This window comes from Mixophyes fleayi, chromosome 4 (assembly GCF_038048845.1).
Source record: "Mixophyes fleayi isolate aMixFle1 chromosome 4, aMixFle1.hap1, whole genome shotgun sequence".
NCBI classification, from domain to species: domain Eukaryota; kingdom Metazoa; phylum Chordata; class Amphibia; order Anura; family Limnodynastidae; genus Mixophyes; species Mixophyes fleayi.
In genome coordinates this window covers 187,437,304-187,462,418 of record NC_134405.1, presented here as the reverse complement: position 1 = coordinate 187,462,418, position 25,115 = coordinate 187,437,304, and the positions used below count along the sequence as shown (strand labels likewise).

The 25,115-nt window shown below is 39.1% G+C and overlaps 1 protein-coding gene across 1 annotated transcript in view; it reads right to left on the bottom strand.

Annotated features, from left to right (window-relative positions):
• TFEC (transcription factor EC) overlaps positions 1–24,831 on the bottom strand; it is a 99,705-nt gene extending 74,874 nt beyond the window's left edge. Inside the window, exon 1 of the mRNA XM_075208995.1 lies at positions 24,668–24,831. Within this exon, the coding sequence (XP_075065096.1) occupies positions 24,668–24,694 (27 nt within the window). The 5' untranslated portion in view covers positions 24,695–24,831. The remainder of the gene's footprint in view (positions 1–24,667) is intronic.
• Positions 24,832–25,115: the final 284 nt, after the last annotated feature.

Below are 25,115 nucleotides of genomic sequence, written 5' to 3'. Positions count from 1 at the left end.
TAAATACTGACGTAGTTAGTAAGCTTGAAAGAAGACACAGGTTCATTGAGTTCAATATTTTAACATTATACTATATTAACATTTATATTACCACAGGAAGGAGGGGTAAGCAAGACTACAGCCCCCCACATTCAAATCATGTGATCCGCTGGTTGGGAGGGTCATATATATATATATAAAACATCTATATATCCAAACAGGGACAAAAACCAGCACAAGCGTTGAAAAACAAAAAAGTATAACAATATAAAGATATATTTTTTAGAAATAATCATACATACTGAGCATTACAGAGACAGAATCCCAATGATCATTTCAGTGAGATATACTGACTTCCCCCGTATATATGGTTATTTATTACAGTATTTATATCTACAGTATTTATTCAAAATATGTAAATATTATATATATATTTTCAATTTGGTCTCAATGCTATTATTTAATAATACATTTTTGCGGTTGTCAAGCATCAGTGCTTCTGTGATTAAAATGTACCCATATAAAATTCATAATTTTTGCAGTTCCCTTAAAAAACATTCACGTAAAATGTTGTGATCACTATTCTCTCAATGCCTCCACACATGTACATTGGATAATATCTGCTCTATTACATGGTGACAAGTTCAGCATTGCTCACCCTCTTGTTGGCTGTTCTACCATTTGTGAAAGATAGTTGTCTTATAATATAAAGATAAAAATAATCTTTATTTTACAGAACAGTTTGTATCCTAATTTATATCTGGATAGTTAAAATTGTTTGCAGGGAGTGCTATGCTCAGTCTCCTACCTATTGTATTAATCCCCAGAGGTCTAGTGGTAACAGGAAGTGGGGCATGATCCGGCCATCCGCTTTGCGCTACTGCATATGCACGGACCAGAAGATCGGCTCTTGCAATCTGTAGCATCTGGGTCATCTGTGGGTCCCCAATAAATATATATAGTATATATTTCCTCCGTCCAGACTCCCATCCCGCCACGACCTCTCTATTGTCGTCAACAACACCACCATCTCCTCTGTCGCCCAACTCCGCTGCCTGGGTGTCACCTTCGAATCCTCTCTCTCTTTTGCCCCCCATATTCAAGCCCTTGCCCAAGCCTGTCGCTTCCAACTACGCAACATCGCCCGCATCCGTCCCTTTCTCTCTCAGGATGCCACTAAGACTATCATCCACGCACTCATCATCTTCCACCTGGATTACTGCAACCTCCTCCTCACCGGCCTCCCCCACTCCCATTTCTCCCCCCTCCGCTCTATACTCAATGCGGCCGCAAGACTCATCTTCCTCTCACGCCGCTCCTCCTCTGCCTCCCCTCTCTGCCTTGCCTTACACTGGCTCCCCTTCCCCTACAGAATCCTTTTCAAACTCCTCACCACCACTTACAAGGCTCTCTCCAACTCTACTGCCCCTTATATCTCTAGCCTCCTCTCCATTCACACTCCTGCCCGCTCCCTGCGCTCGCCCAACGATCGACGCCTCTCCGCAACTCTTATCACCTCTTCCCACTCCAGAATCCAAGACTTTTCCCGCGATGCCCCCCTTCACTGGAATGAACTCCCTCGTTCCATCCGCCTCTCTCCTACTCTGTGCTCTTTCAATTGTGCGCTGAAAACCCACCTCTTCCTCAAAGCATACCAACCATCCACATAACCCCAACTCTCACTCTCAACTCGCTCTCCCCCTTACCTTGTTTGGCTCCCCCTGTGCCTGTTCTGTTCTCCCTCCCTTAGGATGTAAGCTCACTTGAGCAGGGCCCTCTTCCCTCATGTCTCCCTACCTGTTCTTCTGCTCCGTTTTTTGCATCAGCCTGCCTGGAGTTTCTGAAGTATTGGTATTTTTGTTTATTGTTTTGTACTGTTTCACCCTGTATAGTCGACTGTTTTGTACTGTGTACGGCGCTGCGGAAACCTTGTGGTGCCTAACAAATAAAGGATAATAATAATAATAGTGACCGGAGACTCTCTACAAATTATATCTAATCAGAGTGCTGTTCCTGGTACAGTTTGCCATCAAATAACAGTGTTCTACACGGACGTGCAGTAAATAACAGTGTGTATCATCTGTGTGTATATATATCTGCATAAGACTGCATATATAAGTGTGCCTGCCTGACAGATGTTATAGCTGTGCATACCTGCATGTACCATCTGCTGCAAGTTCTGAAATGAAGCCAACATTTTGATTAAGTTTAAAACGTGTGTGTGGCTTAACATTCATACCCAACACAGCTGCTGATACCCGCAAAGGTTCTGCCAATAAAAATTGTTCCTGGATGAGGACCACATTTTTCCTTGCTGCCCCTTCAATTTGTAATAATTATTGAATTTTATCATGTATGATAAGGTAGCTTTTATATATAAAAAATAATACTTTATAGTAATGGCAAATCTGGTGGGTTTATTTTATCCATTTACATACTCCCACTGGCAGGTCTTAGACAGAATTTTACATATTCACCCCCTTTCTTCTCTTTCCTTCCTAAATATTATACGAGGTATGTCTATTAAATAACAAGACTGATTAAATAACTCACCTTTATTTATTGGTATTACAAATTTAATGTTTGTCCCCTTCAATATACTCCCCATTTGCACTAATACATCGCTGTAGTCTTGTTTTCCACTGGTCAAAGGCATGGAGCAAATCAATTTCTGTTACTTGTTTCAACATATCTGCCGTTTTCTTCTTTACAGCATCAACTGACTCAAAATGTGTCCATTTAAGCACTGATTTAACATTTGGGAAAATATAAAAATGGCAAGGTGCTAAATCGGGCGAATATGGAGGATGTTCAAGTGTAGTAACCACAGAAACCAATGGGCAGGTGCATTGTCCTGGTGAAGAAAGAAACCATTTTTCCACAGATGCGGCCGCTTCATTCTGACTCTTTCTCTAGGCTTTTTGAAAACTTCTTTATAATAATGCTGATTAATGCTGATTAACTGTTGTGCCTTCTGGAACCCATTCTTCCAAAATTACACCCTTGATATGGAAAAAAACAAGGATCATTGCTTTGAATTTTGACTTGCTTTGACAAGTTTTTATCATTTTTGGTGATGACAGTGTTTTCCAGTGCATTGACTCTCTTTTGGTTTCAGGATTGTACTGGAAGATCCAGGTCTCATCACAAGTGATTGCCTTATGAAACAGGTTTGGATCGTGTCAAGTTGCTGCAGAATGTCAATACAACATTCCTTTCAACATTCCTTTTGCTCTGGTGTGAGAACCCTTGGGACTATCTTTGCACAAACTTTCGTTATGTTAAGATCCTCATGCAAAATTTCCCATACGGTGCCTTTGTCAATGGTCACTGATTCAGCTATCATTTAAACACTGATTTGGCGGTCTTTTTGAACAATCTGACTGATTTTTTTTCTATGTTTTCTTCAGTTCTTGAAGTGCAAGGTCATCCAGGGCGTTCATCATCTTCGACATTCTCACGTCCCTCACTAAATCTTTTGTGCTACTCAAACACACGCTCACAAGACAGGCAGTCATTCTCATAGGCTGTAGTAAGCATTTGAAAACATTCTGTTGGTGTTTTGTGCAATTGTACTAAAAAATTCAAAATGACACGCTGTTCAACTTTTAAACTTAGCATTTTTTCGGCACTCTACAGAAAATACAACCAAACTAAATGGCAACTCACAATCAACTGAACGTCATAGAGTGTTGCAGCTTATCATGCAGGTTCAGACAGGTTCAAAGTTACTACGTATGTAGTTATAAAAGGCTCTGACTGCTTTGTTTACTAGGTGGAATCACAGTCTCGTTATTTAATAGACATACCTCAGATATCCTTCCACATTTACTGCCTAGTCACCCAGTCAAGTCTCAGCTATACCCACAATATCATAAATCTCTTTCAACATCATTAATTTTAGTTACCTATTTTGCTTTGAAGATCCCTAGCATTTGTAAAGCTGGGTACACACCTATGCACTCTTTACTTCAGGTGCAATGTCTGTTGCGATTTCACCAGCGATCGAAAGACGCCAATTCATTTGTACACACCTACATAATTTACCTTCAGATCTGGGATCTTCACCTTTAACAACCATCTGCTGCAAAGAGATTGCCTGTAGCAGAGAGAGAAACTGCCCCAGTTCTACAAGAACCCTAAAACCTCCTTCCTTTCACAGACACACAATAACCTTACAAAGCTCCCACTGTCTTTCAGCTATATTTCAGAAAATACTACCTTGGATGTCCTTGCTTTAAAATTATGGCCGAATTTTCTGAAATAGTTTTTGAGAACTATTCATGAAACCCTAAATTTATCAGTATTGATATGTATCATGTCTTCCCATGTCTGTCAAAACAATATGCCAACCAGATCCACAATGTGCCAAATCCAGGCACCCAGGAGACAGTAATCTGTTCGGCATTCATGGTTCACGTTGACTTATTACACTATCTGTCCTCATTATAAATGTTATATATTTAGTTACCCATTTAACTCAGAGTACCAAGTAAGAAGACAGCTCAGACTGCTGTGAATATAGCACTAAGTGACATGAAAGTTTCTTCAGTCCATGTTGTTAGTCTATCAGACTGTTTATCAGTGCACAAAATAATTGTGCACTAATACATTTAAGGCATTCATTTTATTAATATATGTAATGCATTCATAAATGTTCAGCTTTCTATATAAAGCTACACAGTTCCCATGATATTTATACCACTATTAGAAAAGTTTAATTTTATCTACTGGTTCAAGGAAATGTGAATCAAGCATGAAATTATATTTCAGTGATGAATGTACCAATTGTTCAAAGACCTTTTCTAAACTTCAGTGAAAACACAGAGCTGAATGTACTTAGAACACACTGAGTTTTGGTTTAACATACGCCCAGTGACCTTAATTTTGTTAAGTTCACTCAGTTTGGCTGTATTGAAGTATATTAAATTCGATTTGCAAGAAAGGTAAGAATTTCAAAATATAGTAATGTTCTTTTAGGCAATAGGCACAATCTAGGGCTTGTTGGACTTCCCAAAATCCAGGAAAAATGTGGTAAGATTCCCTGTAATGTTGATACAGATTGCAGGAGTTACTGTTCCACAAATGTATTTTAATTAAAAAAAATGAACATAAAGTAAACTTTGCATTCTGTGCTCTCTACTAAATATCACTTTTATGTACCCACAGTTATTGTTGGCAATTGTAGTATGTGAACTTTATACTTCCTCATTAAAAACAAGCTTAGACCGCCTTTATATTAGATCCACAAGTGAAGATGTGTGCTTTAAATGTACAGTAGGAGTTAGTATAAATTTTAGTTCACTATTTTCCTTTTCAAATTAATTCTACTGAATAGCCCATATGGTCTTGCTCCACAGCTAGTCAACCCATAACTTCATTGGCTATTCATGTTTATCCAGATGTAATGATGGCTCTGAAATTCACATTGTCAGATATATCGATATAGAGGAGCAGAGAGAAATTTCCTAAGCACAGTGCCCCAGGTCATGTCTATTTTTATTTTTACATATTTTAATCATTTATAGCAATACAAACACCAGTATGGCTATATTTAACATAGAATTCCTTGTTTGTTATTTTCTATTTTGGCTGTATACCATTTGCATGATAGAAGCATCATTGAATGCATTGAGCATGGTGATGACGGAAGGATCCTAGTGCTTATGAGAACATATAAGTGTGTCTAGGAAGTGGAAGGCATGCTTGAATTTTGTCAGATTACATACTTCACAAAGCAATTTCCTTTCCTTAATTCTGTGTTTCTGATCATTTCAGACATTAAGCAACTGCCTAGATTGCATAGTGGGCAAACTAGATGAAATTAATCTGGTTGCAAATCAAGAAAAGGCCTCAAAACTTGTATGTTTACAAAACTGCTATGTTCCAGTAAATGAAGTGAAAATCAGTTTATTTGTAAGACACCTGCATTATCTATTAGTGATTAGTGAAGCAATCTACAGTAAAATAGAAGCAAGTTAATTAAATTACATAACTCACCAGGCGAATGTAATAACAACATGTTAGAAAATGAATAAATCAAAAGAACTATAACAGAGACAGCTGGCTAAAATAACCTATTAGAATAGTGAAACACTGTTCATTTTAAGTGCAAATTACAATCTGACTTATTGGTTCCTTCGCCAAAATGTATATACTGTATGTAAAATTTAGTATTGCATATTGGGGCTGCCTGGAATAAACCGGGCCTCCTCTGATCTAAAGGGGAGTACAGACTGTCAACACTACATGACCGGCAGCCTGACAACAAATCCAATTGTTGTTTACTGCCTGTCAGTGTGGCTGCTCTTAAAATGTTTTAAAAATTGTGATAAAAGCATGGTATGTTATTTCCCTGTTTTGTAGGTCCATTGTGTCTGGTTTTACATAGCTGTGCCCAGATTTCAACTGAAACATTTTGCCAAGGAGAAGATCTGGATGATGGGTGAATAGGGGCATTAAGCATGCATAGCAAACACAATTTATACACACTTGCTTAGATTTCTAAAACAAGATTTTGTTATGTATACAAAGTGTTAAAATTAGGTTCAAGAGTTGGAAATAGCACTAAATTATATGTGTTTCCAATTGTGCAGAATTTTTTTCGCTTATAAAAGGTGGTGACTTTACTACCTATAGAAAGGTATGCATTTTCCAAAGCTTTCAGTGGAATTCAAGTTGCTCAAACTTGGCACATAGAGCTTAATTTGAATGGAAACCCCATTAGGGACACAATGGTGCAAAATTAGCTGTAGTATTAAAAGAACATTTACACAGAGCCATTAAGTCATAAACTATTCTCACATCATATCATGGGCTTTATTTAGAGTTGGATGTAAGTCCATTTTGGGGCATAAATATACACGCTTCCATACTGTGCATGCATACCAAAATGGGAGTGAACAGACGTTAGTTCAGTACAGTGAGGGCATTTATGTGTGAGTGTAACATTCCCCTGGAGATGAGACCTTAGAAGACTTGAACACAACCCCATATATCTTTTTTAGGAGGTGTACCAGTGGTCTTGGGGAAAGATACGTGTGTGGCGATGATGATGATAAAAGTGTCACTTCTTATTGGCTGCTTACATATTGACTCGTCCAGTTCATTCATTAGCGTTAGAGCTGTATTTTCTCAATATGCAACCACCTATTCAGATTACTTATTTGGCCTTTACATTTGGACTACTGTAAGAAAGATTTGTTAAGTTGTTTTGGTGTAAGTATGAAAATTTGTATGCCTGTGGTGCTGAATGCATCAAATGCTAAATCAGGCCACATAGGCATAGATCATATACTGAAAGCACAGTAAGAATCTATATATTTATAACTGCAGAGTCCTTAATTTGAAATTTGAAATAAAGGAAGCCTCAATGTCCTGTTAATTTATGGAGCTCATAAATACCTTAAATTATTGTGAAACAAACAGTAGGTTTGAAACAGAAAAGTTTATATTATTGGGATCTAAGTATAGATAAAAGTCACTGTACATATAATTCACAAGTTAGACCACATCTTGTATACTGGGTAGAATTTCGGACACCTCACAGTGAGACGTAAGAGGTCTCGAGAGGGTTCAAAGAAAGGCAACTTTATTAATAAAAGGAATGGAAGGATTAAATTATAAAGAATGGTTAGAAAATGTAGGTTTTGTTTACTTCACATAAAAGGTAAGAGGTAACCTAATTAATATGTATGTCACGGTCACTAGAATTCTTGACCCAATGCTCTGCTAGTTGTTATCACTTATCTCGAGGCGCGGAGTCTAACGCAGTGACTGGTCTTCTCCAGGGACCCCCGCAAGAGGGTTTGGGTTTCGCAGCGTCACAGCGCAGGTCACGGTCTCCAAGAGAGTGCCAACAGGTGAGAAGCAGCGGTCACTACAGCATACAGCAGGAGGCAGGTTTACCACGGATGTGGCTGAGAAGTATCCGGCCAACAGGTGAGAAGCAGCGGTCACTACAGCATACAGCGGGAGGCAGGTTTACCACGGATGTGACTGAGAAGTATCTGGCCAACAGGTGAGAAGCAGCGGTCACTACAGCATACAGCAGGAGGCAGGTTTACCACGGATGTGGCTAAGAGTATCCGGCCAACAGGTGAGAAGCACCGGTCACTACAGCATACAGCAGGAGGCAGGTTTACCACGAATGGGGCTAAGAGTATCCGGCCAACAGGTGAGAAGCAGCTGTCACTATAGCATACAGCAGGAGGCAGGTTTACCAGCAGCCACAGAAACATAGTACTCAGCTGACACGAGGAGGTGAGAATCAAGATCAGACAATTAAGGAGGGGTCAGGAGTGCCTTAAATAGAGACAAGGCTAATAGATAGCCAATACCAAATAAAGGAAAGGGTATAAAGAGACCTCCTGATCTGCACATGCGCAGAAGCCCAGTCAAGATGGTGGACGGACGCGGCGCAGCACAGGCGCCGGCAGAGGGACAACTGGCCCAGCTCTAGACCTAGAAGTCCGGTGAGTGACAATGTATAAATATATGTGAGGTCATTACAAAGATTTGTCTAACACACTTTTCCTACCACGCAGACAAGGGGTCATCTTTTCATCTTATACAAAGGGAATGAGCTACATGCAAGGAGCATGCATGTCTAAATAGACTCCAATTTTAGTAATACATTAGAGCGATAACTTAAGAAAGCAAGGACAAAAAACTGGCCTAGTGACATTAAACAATAAACTGAATTCACTGTCAAGTTGTTAATGGCCACAGAATGTATGCTAGGTAGGAAGTTATTTATACTTTAATATTGCTATAGTTGTTTAGTTTTATATGAAGAACGTAAAAGGATAGAATATGGATGGAACCCCATTCATAAAACTTAATTTGTAAATAAATCCTCATCTATCTTTGTATAGTCTACAGGTTGGTTATTGTATGTTCATTTAAGCCATATGTTCAAAAAACTAATTACATCGATATTGTAAATGTATATATCTAACATGACTTAATAACTCTTTGGAAAAATATGTTTAGGCCATTTTCTTCATTGTACTATTATACAAATGTTTCAGTCAAATGAAAGAACAGCTTGCTAAGTTTCAAACCACTTGCTTTCGCAAGCAGAAATAATTTAATTTAAAAGCTAACAGCATGCTAGCAATTAGTACTGTCTTTTAGTTGTTATTTAATAAGTCGTAATTGCAAATTTAAATTCATTTTCCTAAAATGAAAAGCATAACTATGTTATACTTTTACTTCATAGAAAAGATGGGCTAATCACTATACTGCATCTTCAAAGCAACCGACAAAAGACGTTTCAGTAGGCACCAAATCCTGCAGACTAAATAGCCTACAGATATGTAATTAAAACTGAAACAGAGTGTACAGTTACTATGAATTAGAAAGGGTCAGCTGTGACGTCTCATAAGAGAAAACTTAAGCCATAATTGTTCAAGAAGGTCAAATTGTTTTTTCATCATTTTTTTTAAGTTGTTTTTTAACACAGTTTGATACTAAAAAATTATTACACTATTGAAGTTAAAAGATGTAGAAAAGCTCTTGGGTCAATTATAGTAACATGCCTGCCATCAATACTTACATTGTGGGGAACTGGGAAGAAAGAACGCTCAAAATCAACACATTAGAGGGGTTATTCAAGTTAATGGGAGCGTCTGTACAGTAATATTAGCCAGCTTATCACACTTTATTTAATGACCCCCACATGAGTTATGTTTTACTTACATTTGCAAAAACATGTGCTGTTGAAACAAGTGGAAAAGTTATGCTGTTCAAGTCCATACATTTAAAAATATGCCATAATTTCATCAATGCTAGGGCTCTTAAGTATCTATTTTTCCAAGGAAGGTCCTAATGTCCTAATACTTTTTATAGACTGCAAATCACATAGGTAAATGATTACGTGGAATTATGTGCATCATGGCTGGCATGCCAATAAAATGTATTTGTGCGATATATAACTGTTAATGTGGTGTATCTGTGCAACATACTGTATGTTAGGCAATCTGAGGTATATGGGAAGCACGTGGCTTGCAATATAGGGTATTTCTTTACATTATGTAGGTTTGCAATTGGATTATTTCTTCAATATGTTACTTGCAATGGTGGATATTTCTCTGCAAGTTATAGATAGCAATGAGGGACTATCTCATTGCAATATATAGCTGTCAACGGGGGATTTCCTAGTACAATATACAGCTGGGAATTGGGGGGAGGTGTAAACTGTGCAATAGATGGCTTACAACGGGTACACATAAATTGGATAAGTCCTCATATTTCTAACCTAGGGATATAATTATTCTCTAATGTGTGCAGAGGGCAAGGATTAATGGGTGTGATGATACAGGCTGTTTGTCATGTATGATGATGATGTTTATTTGATTGGTATGTAGATGATGGTCACTGGATAAGAAGATGGTGGTCATTTGCTATCTACAGCAGGAAAATGAAGTAGGATATGGCTTTCAGTCCAGGTAATGTATGCTCCCTTTGAAAACATATTTTTTAAAAAATACAGGCACAGCACAAATAAACCCACATCCAAGATTTTGTATAAACACAACCACGTTAAGGTAACTAAACTTAATGTCTGCTTTGTCAAGAACTATTTTTCCATTGATTCCACCTAGTTGATGTACCAATACCCCATCAGTAAATATATATATATATATACAGGGGGAAAAATACAGGGGAAAACACAGGATTTTTAAGGGGGAGTTTCCAAATAGATGAACTCGGAACAAAGCAACAATAAAACATAAGACATAAAGTGCTAGAATAAGGCTTCAACATAAACTTTTTTTACTGCAAATAACAGGTACATGTGAGTCACAATGTAAATTGTTATTCACAAGTCTAACATTATGCAATAATAAGATAGCGGTGCGGAACTAGTGATGCTATATAAATAGCTGATGATGATAACCAATATGTTATAGGATCTTCTATTTTATTACTCATTATTAAAGTAATAATTGAAGCCTGACCCGCAAATTAAAGCTTGAAAAATACATACACACATATATATATATTTAGTTATTTATTTCAGCTGTAGATTTTTTTTTAACCTATTTATCCTCTCATCCCAAATACTTGGACATTTAGTATCTGTATCTGTTCCATGTTATTTCCCTATGCGAGAGGCATTAAATAAAATAAAATTGACATTTATCAGGGTCTTGTCCTAAAATGTCTGTGAACTTTTAATGGCCAGCAGTAACTTTCATCCTGGGATATAAATATATATATATATATATATATATATATATATATATATATATATATATATATATACACACACTACATATACCTATATTTACTTACACACAAATATACTAGTAACAAAATATGTTGCTGTTACACATATGGAATTTAATGCTAACCAGCTGAATGCACAGTCTCCTGAAATAATTTGTTGAATGCCCAGGGTCCCTGGGACTCACCGTTTAGCAGGGCAGCCAGTGATGTAATGCCTCAGTCTGGGAGGAGCTGTGTGGACACGCATGCCCAGCAGCTCCATTTCAATGACACTGGATTGTACAGCAGCCAGCGCCGTATCCGCGGAGGTGCTGTGGGAAGGGGCAGTGTGCCGCGTCCGCGGAGGTGCTGTGGGAAGGGGCAGTGTGCCGCGTCCGCGGAGGTGCTGTGGGAAGGGGCAGTGTGCCGCGTCCGCGGAGGTGCTGTGGGAAGGGGCAGTGTGCCGCATCCGCGGAGGTGCTGTGGGAAGGGGCAGTGTGCCGCATCCGCGGAGGTGCTGTGGGAAGGGGCAGTGTGCCGCATCCGCGGAGGTGCTGTGGGAAGGGGCAGTGTGCCGCATCCGCGGAGGTGCTGTGGGAAGGGGCAGTGTGCCGCGTCCGCGGAGGTGCTGTGGGAAGGGGCAGTGTGCCGCGTCCGCAGAGGTGCTGTGGGAAGGGGCAGTGTTTAGCATGTTTATACATGCTTTTGCTGCCTGTTCGTTCGCGGAGGAGGAGGGGTCTCCGGAGAACCAGAAACCCCCCCTGAGTGCGCCCCTGATATAGATAGATAGATAGATAGATAGATAGATAGATAGATATATATACATATGTTTATATATTGTTATGAGTTGCGGCTCCCCGAAGGGCCACCGCGACTCACTTCCGGCGGTCCCAGGCGTCCCGGCCGTCTCTATGACGACCGGGACGTCACTTCCGCCTCCTATGTCTCGGGTGCCTGGGCAACAACCGGGACGCTCTAACCCTACTGCCGCAGTGCCTGGCCAGCGGTCTTACAGCCGGGCGCATGCGCGCAGAAGAAGAAAACACACATAGTAAATGTTTATGGTAATTTATGTATAAATATGATCTTGAGCATAGTATGCCAGAAGATGTCAGTGTTGCACACTATGTAGTAGTGAGTACTGTTGATTATTATTGTGGTCACTATTTCTTCACTGCAATTTCTTGGTTATTAGTGCAGTAGGGAGGGGTATTGTTGGCACTCTTCTCCTATTGGCTCCCCTCACTACTTAAGGCAGTGAGGACAGAGCCTCACTGCCAGTTATAGCTCCCAGTGTAGCTAGGCTCTCTGTTCCTGCTCCTTTACTGTTTTTGCTAGACCTGATCTCCCGTGTATGACCCCTGGCTTGTTTATGGACCCTGTTGTATTGCCTGTGACCTCTGACCTCGGCTTGTTCTCTGGATTTGTTGTCTGCTGCCGGCCCTCGAGCCTTGCCTGGATTTCACTCTGCTGTTTGCTTCTACACTCTCAGTCAGTGCACATCTCACGACCCTCTGTTTGTCTGCTGCCAAGTCTGTCCCCACCACTAGGGGCTCCAGTGAACACCAGACTTCAGAGCAGACTTCGGGTTTTGATGTACTGGCTGGAGGGGTTCCTAACATATATATCAGCTGGTTGAGGGATGGGTACATCTTTTTTGTACCTTGTGATGGGCAGATCTTCACAGACATGGGCAAAACAGAAAGTTCCATGGGAAATGCAGGATAAATATTTTCATGAATAAATTAAAAAGAATTGGATTTCAATGACCTTTGAGGGGTGAAGATAGTGATTATGTTGAGCTGTTTCTGATTAATTGAGAGTCAAGATATAGACTCTTAAGCCATGTAAACAGGCTACATTGTATGCCACTTCAAAGGTGGCAGTAATTGGAATTCAATCACCACTTTCCTATTAAACAGTCGACATGTATTTTATGTGGGTAGTGAATTGATAGGCACACAAGGACATGGGTCTGCCGGGTGTCAAAAATACAGGCTGGTGGTAGCAGTGTCGTGGTGTGGCAATCTTGAGTAAGAAAACGTATTCAATTTTTTGCTTAACTTTCCTTAATGAATTAGGCCCAATGTGTTTTTATAGTATATATTATTTGCATATATATTCTTTTTAAACAAAGACTTTGCCATTGTACTCATAATTTTGCCTAAGAAAACAGCCATGAATAAAGAATGGTACCAAAACATCCTCCAAGAGCAACTTCTCCCAACCATCCAAGAACAGTTTGGTGACGACCAATGGCTTTTCCAGCATGATGGAGCACATTGCCATAAGGCAAAAGTGATAACTAAGTGGCTTGGGGATCAAAACATCAAAGTTTTGGGCCCATGGCCAGGAAACCCCCCAGACCTTAATCCCATTGAGAACTTGTGGTCAATCCTCAAGAAGTGAGTGGACAAACAAAAATCCACAAATTCTGACAAACTCCAAGCATTGATTAGGCAAGAATGGGTGGCCATCAGTCCATATGTGGCCCAGAAGTTGATTGACAGCATGCCAGGGCGAATTGCAGAGGTCTTCAAAAAGAAGGGTCAACACTACAAAGGTTTATTCTCTTGCAGACATGTATATTTTAGTTAAGTACAAAAGTTCAGCAAAATGTTCGGCATTTAAGCACAATGAAAATGCAGAATGGTCACATGCACCTGAATGTACATTATGCAATGGCCCCAGTAATGTGAGGCAGAAATGATAACTACTAAGCCACCGTGCTGCCCATATGCTTCCACAGCGATGCCAGAGCATGACTTTGTAGTGGGCAATACAGCCTTAGCCTTACCAGTGATGGTAAACATGTCTACAATACGTCCATCGCAAATCTTATCACACACTTTACTTTGAACGTCCCTAAGGACCGCTGAATTTGCACAGACCACAACATCCTCACCCGTTATTTTACCTAGGGTGCCTTCCCCAGCGACCCTGGCATGACAGCGGGCACTGCACAACTTTTACTGCTCTATTTGCACAGCGCACAACATATTCACCCACTATTCTGCCTAGGATGCCTTCCACTGCAGCCATGGCACAGCGGCAGACACTGCCCAACTTTCTCTCTAGCAGCTGCATCAATCTATCATTATTACTTCTGGACCCCAGGGAAACATCACTTTCTGAAGCAGATCCCGGCCCTGTGCTAACACCAGAAACCACATCAGAAACATGCTTACCAGCGGCAAAGAACTCTCTTTGAACTTTGCTGATAACTTGAGATGACGTCCCCTGAGCAGATGCGGATTCACCTTCTAAACCAGCTGTGCACCCACTCTTGTTTTGGGATGATACACATCCAGCTGAACCTGCAGCAGAGTAAGCAGAATCATAGCTCTCCATTCCAGAAGAAGCACTCCAAGACACAGCTGGTCATACTGAAGTGACTATTAACGTAGTAGGTTCTGACAATGTCAACCCAACAACAACAGTCTGATCCAGTTGCTGACCTATAATGGGTAATGTGGAAGCAACCGTGTGGCAAGCAACCAAAGGAGCTGCCAGGGTGAGTGCACACCCCAGCCCAGGAACTGCTCCATCAGCAAGTATCAGCATGGTGCTATTGGCCATTGAAATAGAGTGCATTAAAATAGAGGCCTGCGAAACCTAGACCACATTGATCCTGAAGAAGAAATTGCTGGTGAGAAAGGGTAACAGGTTACAATTAGGCATGGTGCTAGCTGTAGCTAAATTTGTGCCTTGTAGTAGACCAGAACTGGAACCAAAGGCTCTAAATGGGTTTTGGAAAGCGCCAGAGCTTGAAAGGTACTAGCCAGGAGTGGATGATGTGTAAAATTAGGGCCATAAGCTTAAAAAGAGTCTGAATAGTAGGAATACCAAAAGGTTGGCCAGGAAGATTGAAAGGAAAGGAAGAAGCACTCGGGCTAAATGGACACCATCCATCCTCTACACCTTGCCATGGTAAAGTGGGTTGTGTAAGCACAGGATAAGAGGGGCCAGTAGATACCTGGCCAGTAGACATTGGAAATAAAGGGGACAGCGCCTTTTCTTTGTCTCCTTTTGTTCTTGTGATTTGTCTTCACCATTTTGAATATAGCACAAATTATTCCATAAGAGAGCGGCTGTTCTCTGTTATTTTAGCATGGAATGTATGAATTGTTTTAATCTTTAAAGATAATAAGAAGTGCGGTATAATTTACCTAGAAGAGTACCTAATCAATACACTGCAGTGAAATTCTGAAGGTATTGTGTTGCTTTGTTCCGCGATATATATATTCTGCGCGAAGGATAGTCTACAGTTGCCAGATATGGCAAAGAAAAATAGGGATGATACTGCTGAATCATGGGGCTACATGTTACTTGCACAATAGGTTCAAAGAGGGTAGTGGTGAGAGCCCAGAGCTCTGAGGGGTTCGCAAGTGCTATCTAATATACCAATTAAAGGCACTGTGGGTATACTCAGGCCAGGCAAATTGTACTGTGTTAATGGGTCAGGAGTGTAAAAACAAATTTCCATTGTTTATTGTGGTTGGTGTAACTTTTCAACATTTGTAGAATAACCAGGCTAAATTGGCAAGTTCGCCCCATACTGATTTCCTGCAGGAGGACTGGGGGAGGGGGCTTGACTGTTCTCTTTTGTATTACTTTCTTTATTAAAGTTTGTTGCATGTTTTGTATTAAAAAAAGAAAAGCATTATTGAATGAACAAATAATTTATAAAAGAGAAGGATGCAGATTTATTTTTTGCAGGGGGGCGCCAGACATGCTAGTGCCCTTCATGCATGGTTATTAGTATTTTCCTTTATTTATAGAGCACCAACACATTATGCAGAGAAAAACAGACAGCTAAGTTGCTATTACCTCCCAACATTCTCCAAACCAAGATAAAACAATTGTATATATCAACATCCTTCATTTTATTATAAATCTATTGCTTTCAAAATAATTTTGGCTGTTTTAAAAGCTATTACATTCCATATAGGGCTATGCTCACATCTTAACATGAACATATGATAATACATTTACTGCTCAATTATGAGGCAGGAAAGCTGTGACATAATGGTCAAGGCCAGGATGTACTACTGTGAAAGGTTTATTTTCAATAAAATAGGACTAGTAGTAGTGACGTTCATATGATTGTTATATGTATAGGGGAATTGACTTATTCAATATTTCTCTCTTTAAACACAGATAGTGATACCATCATAATTGTCATAAATAAAAGTATTCACAGTCAGTAAGGAAAATACTACTAAAATTGTGATAACTTGCCTAACTTCTTTTAACCTGTTTGGTTATTTGTAGATAAATATATTTTTGGCATAAAAAACATATGATTATTAGTTTAAATGCCATACCCATCTATGGTATATTTCTGTACCCTGTAGATGGGATCCCACTGCTGAGATTCCATTTTTCACCAATTTCAAACCTCTTTTAAGTTACTCAAGTCATCTTTGTAACCTTATGACCATTTTTGCACTCCCCAACTTGGGTCTCCAGCAAGCTGGAGGACCTGAGAATTGGTTGGACCTCGCTGTGAAGCATTTGTTTGCTCTCCCTGTGTTTGCGAGGCTTTCCCCTGGGTGCTTCGGTTTCCTCCCACAATCAAAAAACATACTGGTAGGTTAATTGGCCGCTAACAAAATTGACACTAGTCTGTGTGTGTTAGTTAGGGAATTTAGACAGTAACCTCCAATTGGGAAGGGTCTGACATGAATGACAAGTATGCTCTGTATAGCACTGTGGAATTGGCTGTGCTATATAAGTAAATGATGAAATGTGTCAGTGACCTAAAATATATCTTAAACATAGAGATGTTCACTGACTCCCGTGTTCTGGTTTTGGTTTTGGATCTGGATTAACTTCGTGTTTTGGTTTTGGAAAAACCTCCCTTGCTGGTTTTGGATCCCTATTTTTTCTAAAATCCCTATTATTTTCTAAAATTACATAATTTTGCTTTTTTCCACATTATTATTAACCTCATTAACACTAATTTCAAGTAATTTGCAGTCAATTTTGACCACCTTACAGGTCAAAATATTATTTTCATACACTTTCAAACAAAGACTGCAGCGACCAGGCTGGATACTAAGTGACAGAACAATGACACAAAAACACAGCAATTTATAGCACATCTAGGAAACATTTCCACACAGCAGTGGCAGAAAAGAAAAGTGGTGCAAGATGGAAATATCCTTGGATCATGAAATCAGTTATGGTTCATTTGATCGCTCCACCCATTACTTGGATAACTGTGGTAATTCTACAGCTAATACATGGCGATGAGCGCTGACCCCCCTGGCATGCATGCTTTTATCAGACCCAGACCAATCCAGGGTGCCAGGCAATGCAATAAAAAGAGCCATTGTAATTCACAGCAAAAAGCAAGTTTATCACTGAGCTTCGAAACAGCCCCAATTCCCCAAAAAATTATAATATAGTTAGGTACCTTTGACCCAAAGTGCAGATTACAAACACTTTGTGCAATACTGATAAAATAGCAGCAAAGTGAAAGATAATACAATACTTCTGCAAACAGCGTTGTTCTTTGTTAATAAAACTGTTGTCTTTATACCATTGAAAAGAAATAAAATTAATCCTCCACCATTCTTTGGATGTTGATAGTTGATAGTAGGATCAGGTGGACTTACAGCAGAGGTGTCACTAATTTTTTTCAATTCTTTTACAGTAGACAAGACCAGGGGATAAATGTATCAAGCTGAGAGTTTTCCGGCAGGTTTGAAAAACCAATGAGATTCTAGCTATCATTTATTTAGTACATTCTACAAAATGAAAGCTAGAATCTGATTGGTTGCTATAGGCAACATATCCACTTTTCAAACACGCTGGGAAAACTCTCAGCTTGATACATTTACCCCCAGTTGAGAAAATGTTGTGCTAAATTACCTGTATCATCAATGGGTGTCTAGGATTTTTACAAAGAACACAACAGTATACAGCACATGTAGATAACATTGGCACACTGTGGTAGCTGTAAGGATAAGTGGTGCAAGACGGAATTGTCCTTGGGCTCTCCCAGCCACCCTTATGTTGGATCTTAAAAAGGACATGCACACTTTAACAAACCAAGCACTTCAGCGGCAAGGAGTGCAACTTTTGAGACTGATGTGCTTGGTTTGTTTGCACCCCCACAAAACAAGCTAACAATGGGCTTAAGGCACCTAAGACAACAGTGCTGTTAATGAACTCTACTGTGTCATCATCCTCAGCCTCATCCTCACCCTCATCAGTTTGTACATCATCCTCACACATTATTAATTCATCACCGCTGGAATCCACCAATCCACCATTACAGAAGTCTTAGTATTTTGATGTTATTGACAGGAAATTTAAATTAATTTTTATGAACATCATCTTTTCCACATTTTGAGGAAGTAGCCTCCTATGCCGATCGCTGACAAGGCTTCGGCTGTGCTGAAAACCCTTTCCGAGTACACACTGGAGGGTGGGCAGCTTAAGAAGTGCAAAGCGAGTTGGTACATGGGTCTCCATTTTTTTCTCCCAGTATGTAAAGCCACTGATTTCTATGTTGTCGTTAAAATAATCATCCACCATCCTTTGGATGTTGATAGTAGGTTCAGGTGGAGTTACGGCAGAGGTGTCACGTTTATGGTCAATTCTTTTAGACCAGACCAGATGTCAAAATGTTGTGCTGAGTCATCTACATCATCCCTGGGTCTCTTGAGAAAGCTAAGTTTTTTTCTAGCAGCAGTTGACTGAGAAACTGAAGGAGGAGACGCCATCCTGTCATGTAACACTTGAGCTGTCTTCTTGCTCACCAGGAGCTCCTTCCATCTCTTCAGATCTGGATCAGTTGGAAACAAAGAGAAGAAATAGCTCTTAAACATAGGATCAAGCACAGTCGCCAAAATGTAGTGATCATTTCAAGATTTTGATAACTCTTGGATCCTGGCAAAGCGAATAAAGTACTTGATCTACAAGTCTGACACACTTACTTGCTTTGTTTAATCTCTTCCTTCAGTTTCTCAAGCTGCTTTTCCAAAAGTCTAAATAAGGGAATCACTTGACTCAAGCAAGCAGTGTCTGAACTAACTTCACAGGTGACTACTTCGAATGGTTTCAGCACCTTGCACAACATGGAAAGTATTCTTCACTGCGCTTAAGTAAAATACATCCCCACTCCTTTCCCAATGTCATGGCTAGTGGAGTAAGCGTGGATGGCTTTTCGCTGTTCCTCCATCCACAGAAGCATATGCAGGGTGGAATTCCACCTTGTCACCACCTCTTGCCTCAGTTGGTGGCAGGGCAAATTAAATTGCTCTTGTAGCTGCTGCCGAATGCCGGAAATGTCCAGTTATTTTACGGGCTACAGACAGCATCTCCTGCATGTCCCTGTCATTTTTTAAAAAGCTCTGCGCCACCAATTTATTGTGTGAGCAAAACAGGGAATGTGATGGAATTCACACAGCTGTAATGCCCTGACAATATTGCTGGCATATCCTGAGGAAAGTCCAAGCGGGATAAGCCATGTTGCAATGACATTCCTTTGTTTTTGTAACAGATTGTCAACTGTATGCCTTCTTAGTGAAGCCGGTGATACACAGAGTAGTCTGCCTCTGAAAAATGTGACGTACTTGGGTACATGCTGCTGCTGTTCCTGCTGGTGAAGGCGAATCACCAACCCAGTTGGCTATCACAGTCATATAATCATTAGTTTGCCCAGTTCCGCTTGTCCACATATCTGTGGTTAAGTGTACAGTGGGTAGAATGTCATTTTGAAGCCCAATAATTACATTTTTACAAACCTTCTGGTACAGGTGAGGAATAGCTTTTCTAGTAAAATGGTGTTGTGATGGAATTTGGTAAAGGGGACACAAGACGTCAAGGAACTGTCTAAAACCAGCTGCATTAATAGTGGATATTGGACGCAGATCTAATACTAGCATAGTCGCCATGGCATCTGTGATCCGCTTTGCGACTGGGTGTCAGCTCACATACTTTCTTCCTCTTGCAAACGATTGTTTAACAGTCAATTGTTGTAAACTACTAGTAGTTTTCTTGGTCTGCTTCCGGGATCAAGATTCACCCCCAGAAGCAGAAGCAGTGGTACTAATGCTCAACAATTCTTCTGAGGAATCCAGGAGAGTGGGGGATTCATATAGCCTTAGCAACTTGGATGCAGGACTAACTCCAATCGCTACTGAGGATATTGATGTGGACGGTGTTGTGGGTGTAGATTGCAGGTGTCTTGATCTAGCATAAGTTTACAATTTTTACAGCAGCTTGCCATGAACTCTCTTCAAATGGTGTAACATGGGTGAGGTTCCTAGATGGTTAAGGTCCCTACCTCTACTGACTGTGGCTATACAAAAGGCTAGACAACTGTCAACAGGATTTGGGTAAAAATAATTCCACACATAAGAGGTGGATTTTTTGGTCTTATGCCCAGGCATGATAATGGCTTTCTTCTTATCACGGGCAAGAACTGCTTACACTGGAGCAGGAATTAAACAAACAACATCATCATCAACATACTAATTAGTGCCCTCATCAGCTACACAAATATCCCCCTCATCCTGTTGCAATTCCAAAGTGGTATTGTCAATTTGTGTATTACCGGCTACACTTGGGCTGTTCATGCACACATCTGCAGAAATGCTGAAAGGGGCCTTCTTTATAGGGACACTATCAGAAAGGTCAGGATTACATATTAGCACTCATGGATAGACTCTCCTCAGGGATTTGTGTCATTTCTGAATCTGAACATACATTTTCCTCTATTGCCTTACTGTTTTCTCCCAGCTCGGCCTTTACACGTAAAAGTATTTGGACACCACTTTTGGAGTCCGAATGACAAGGTCTTGCTTGGTCATTCCTGACCTTACAAGAAGATGCCACAGTGACAGTTGCAGAACTAGCACTCATAGAGAAAGACGAAGGCCTCATTCTTTCCTTGCCACTGCGTGTGTAGAATGGCATGTTGGCAATTTAATTTTTTTCTGCAAATAACTTTGCCTGGATTACAGGTCTTTTTTTCTTGACCAAGGTAAAAGGTATTTTTTTACATTTTTGTTTCCCTGACTTAAAAACACTATGCACTTTAACATAGGCTTTAGCACATGACGTAGAGGGATTACTATCAACTTGACTGGTGCTAGCAGCTGCTTGGTGCTCCTGGTCTTCTGTGTACTGCTGTGAATCCATTTTGATAACACAGTACAATGTGACTGCAGATTAAGAACAACACTGCCAGCCCTATTATTTGTATTTCAGCAATGACAATTAGCAATGGAGCTCTCCTGTTTGCTTGTTAGCTATATAACACAGGACAATGTGACTGCAGATTTAGAAGACCAAGACTGCCAGCCCTATTATTTATATTTCAGCAATGACAATTAGCAATGAAGCAATGGAGCTCTCCTGTTTGTTTGTTTGTTAGCTATATAACACAGTACAATGTGACTGCAGATTTAGAAGACCAAGCATGCCAGCCCTATTATTTCTATTTCAGCAATGACAATTAGCAATGGAGCAATGGAGCTCTGCTCTTTGTGTGTTACCTATATAACACAGTACAATGTGACGCAGATTTATAAGACCAAGCCTGCCAGCCCTATTAATTCTATTTCAGCAATGACAATTGGCAATGGAGCAATGGAGCTCTCCTGAATGTCACTGGAGACTTTGAAGAATATTGCTACCCCTCTTCTTTCTTTTCTACCTATGACGCTGCCCAACTGCACTAGAGACTGCCAAGAACCGTGCTACCCCTTCCGTTTCCCTCTGTGAAATGGCGCTGGATCGCCGTGGAGGGTGGCACTTATAGATTCCAAAACTCATGAGATCCAATGATGTAACAATAACGATTTGCCTCGTTTTCAACTCCGAGGGCGTGCGAAAGTACTGAGCCAAGCCAGCTCGGTAAATCAGCTCGGTACTTGGATCTGCTATGTTCAGGTGTGTTCTGTTCTCGGGGAACCGAGCCTGAGCATCTCTACTTAAACATGCCAGGGCATTTCAAAAATACTATTTAAGATGAATCAAATTGAATTAGACACACACAATATTGCTAGATGTGTTGGTCAGCGCTTAGTTTGTGATATTTTAACCAGAAACCTAGAACATCTTTTAATTGGAAAATGAAGTACCACATGGTTTATATATAAAAAAAAATCATATAGTGCCTTTATCATTGTAACCCTTTGTCCATACAGATCTGCTCATTTTTAAAGGGCCACCATTACCTAGTAAATAATATTATAGGGATCTAAAAAACAATGTGCAATCACATTTCCAACAAAACAAAACAAAACATAATACATGTCATTCATCCAACTTTCTGAATAACATTTCCAGATATCGTTCACAGTTTGAATGAAATACTTATACTGAAATTTCACACTGGTTATTAATCAATGTATTAAACGGAATGCTATAACAGAGTTCAATAATACAGTACATACAGTAACATGTATGGAATGACAATGCTGAACTTATTATGATTTACTAGTTTGTATTTATGATATACAGTGTTACACAGCACTATACACAGGATTGTTTAGGCATAGCTTCTCTGCTCAATCAAGCCTATAACCTCATTGTTGGTTCCTGGGAACAGACTTGTCCAAGGTTGCAAAGAGCTGAGACAAAGATATCTCCTGATATCATTGTTATGTTGGTAGCAACTTTAAACTCTAAGCTATGACTTCTAAATAAATGCTAAACAATTTTAGTTTTTATCAAATGCTGTAAAAATGTGACTTGTAAAAATATTAGTCAATTGATATAATATTTCATGTTTTTGGATGCATGTAGTGATTATCTCAGCACAGACTTAGCATGTATAACTGCATATGCTGTAATTTTACTTTTTACTGTATAAATATTGTAAGATTTGTTTCGAGTCAACAAAATACATGTGTGAGATGAAACTATGTAATCATGGCATGTTTTCCTTTTCATTTTGTACCTTGACCATGTAAAATATGAGCAAGTATAAGAACTCATTGATTCCTAACAGTTCATGTTCCCATCTAGTCTTCACGTGCATGACTAACCAAATTTGTCTGTATGACATTCTGACACAATAGGTCTTCAGTATTCTTAAATAGTCATCCAGTGTATATTCACTTAACTAATTATACACACAAAATAAGGAAATTAGTTTGAGAAGCTCTGATTTAGAAAGAAATGTACGTGCATGCCTTAATATATGTTCTCTTAATCTAATCTTGAAAATGATTAGACCATTGAGCTGCTTCAGACAAAGAAAGTTGAAAGCATACTACATTAAAGGTGTTGATGCGCTTGAATTTAAGCTGAAATAAGTGACCTATATAGGCGAATATTGAACAAGACATGCAACAAATTACTTTCTAAAAATCTTAAAGACAAATATTTTTTGGATATAGTTTTCAGCTAAATGGCATAATTTATGTTGATAATTTGATTCTGTTGGGAGGAATGTAAACATTAAATAATTTACATAATATGGAGTGTTTATAAGTAAAATTGTCTGAGAAAATGGTTGTACATGTTTGTATTTGATGTTATCCTGCATAATAAACATTTTAACTCCCACTAATATGGTTGCTTAATTTCAGGCATTATGTAGCTTGACTTAATCATATAGGTGTTTATATTTGTTTTTATAAAATATTGTTTTAAAAATAAGACAAACTATTATTTTTAATTATAGTGTCAAGCTAGAAATAGAAATGCACAATTTAATAAGTTTTCTTTATGTACAAAACACAAAAAGATGTGCTAGGCAAATCCATGTGTACAATGTCCATAAGGATTACTCAGGTTTACTGTATGCACTGTTATCAAAACTGCAATACACATGACTTATATTACTGAATGCCATATTAAAATATTAAATACTTAGTCTCCATCAAAATATAAATATTTAAGAAATACAGTATAATAAAGAAAAACAAAGAAATAGATAAATAAAAAATAAATCATTTGTCTTACATTTTTCTCACACTAAATGCACACAATATAGTGTGAGGCATTTTCAGATATAACTCTAATTTTATTAATTTATTTATTCATGTATTCTACACAAGAATGTATTTCATTTGTAGTGGTATCTTTTCTTAGATCATGTCTACAACATTTGGTTATCGGAAACAGAACAGTATAAAAGAGCCACATTGTGTAAAATATAATAAATTCTAATCATTATGTGTATACTGTATTGTGTAGTCAACTCAAGTAGTAATTGATGATGGGCCTGGATTACAAATCCCCAAATTCTGCCCATTTCAGTAACAGTGAAGGGGTTAATAAATAGCCAACATCCAGATGATGCCCTGGACATGCTGCAACACCTTGTAGAGCTTTTGTTTATGCTCCTCCCAAATAATATATTGCATCCTAAAAAATATTTTACTAATATACCCAAGTCTGATAAATCATAAAAAAACTAAATATGCATTACAATTTATAGCAAGCAGTATAATGCTTAGTATGCATTACAATTTATAGCAAGCAATAAAACGCTAAAACATACCTGTCCATACCAGCTGTATTCCAGCATTGTAATGGTGAGTTCCTTTGACAACTTAAACTTTTACAGGTACCTTAATGCCTTACGCCTTTCAGTTTGATTCTTACTTTCCCTTTTAAGGGAGTATGATTTGGTCTCAAACTCTTTCCTTAGCCACCAGTCCAGTTACAATCATAGCTTTGTTAAAGTGTTGTGCTCTTACAGCTTAAACCTGTTGATAATGAACCTGAACCTATTATTTTGAGTCAATGAATTGAAAGAAATAGGGCAAAGAATGAAAGCCACAGGGCCAATTACCAACATTCTTTGATGTATTACTTGCTAGCACCCACCAAATCACTTTGTGTCTTTGTCTTGATCCCCTCTGTTATTCATTAATTATTCTGGAAGGGTTAGAGTTCAGATAGCTAATTGCGCAGACAGTCTTACTTGGTGGGGATTCTCCCTATAC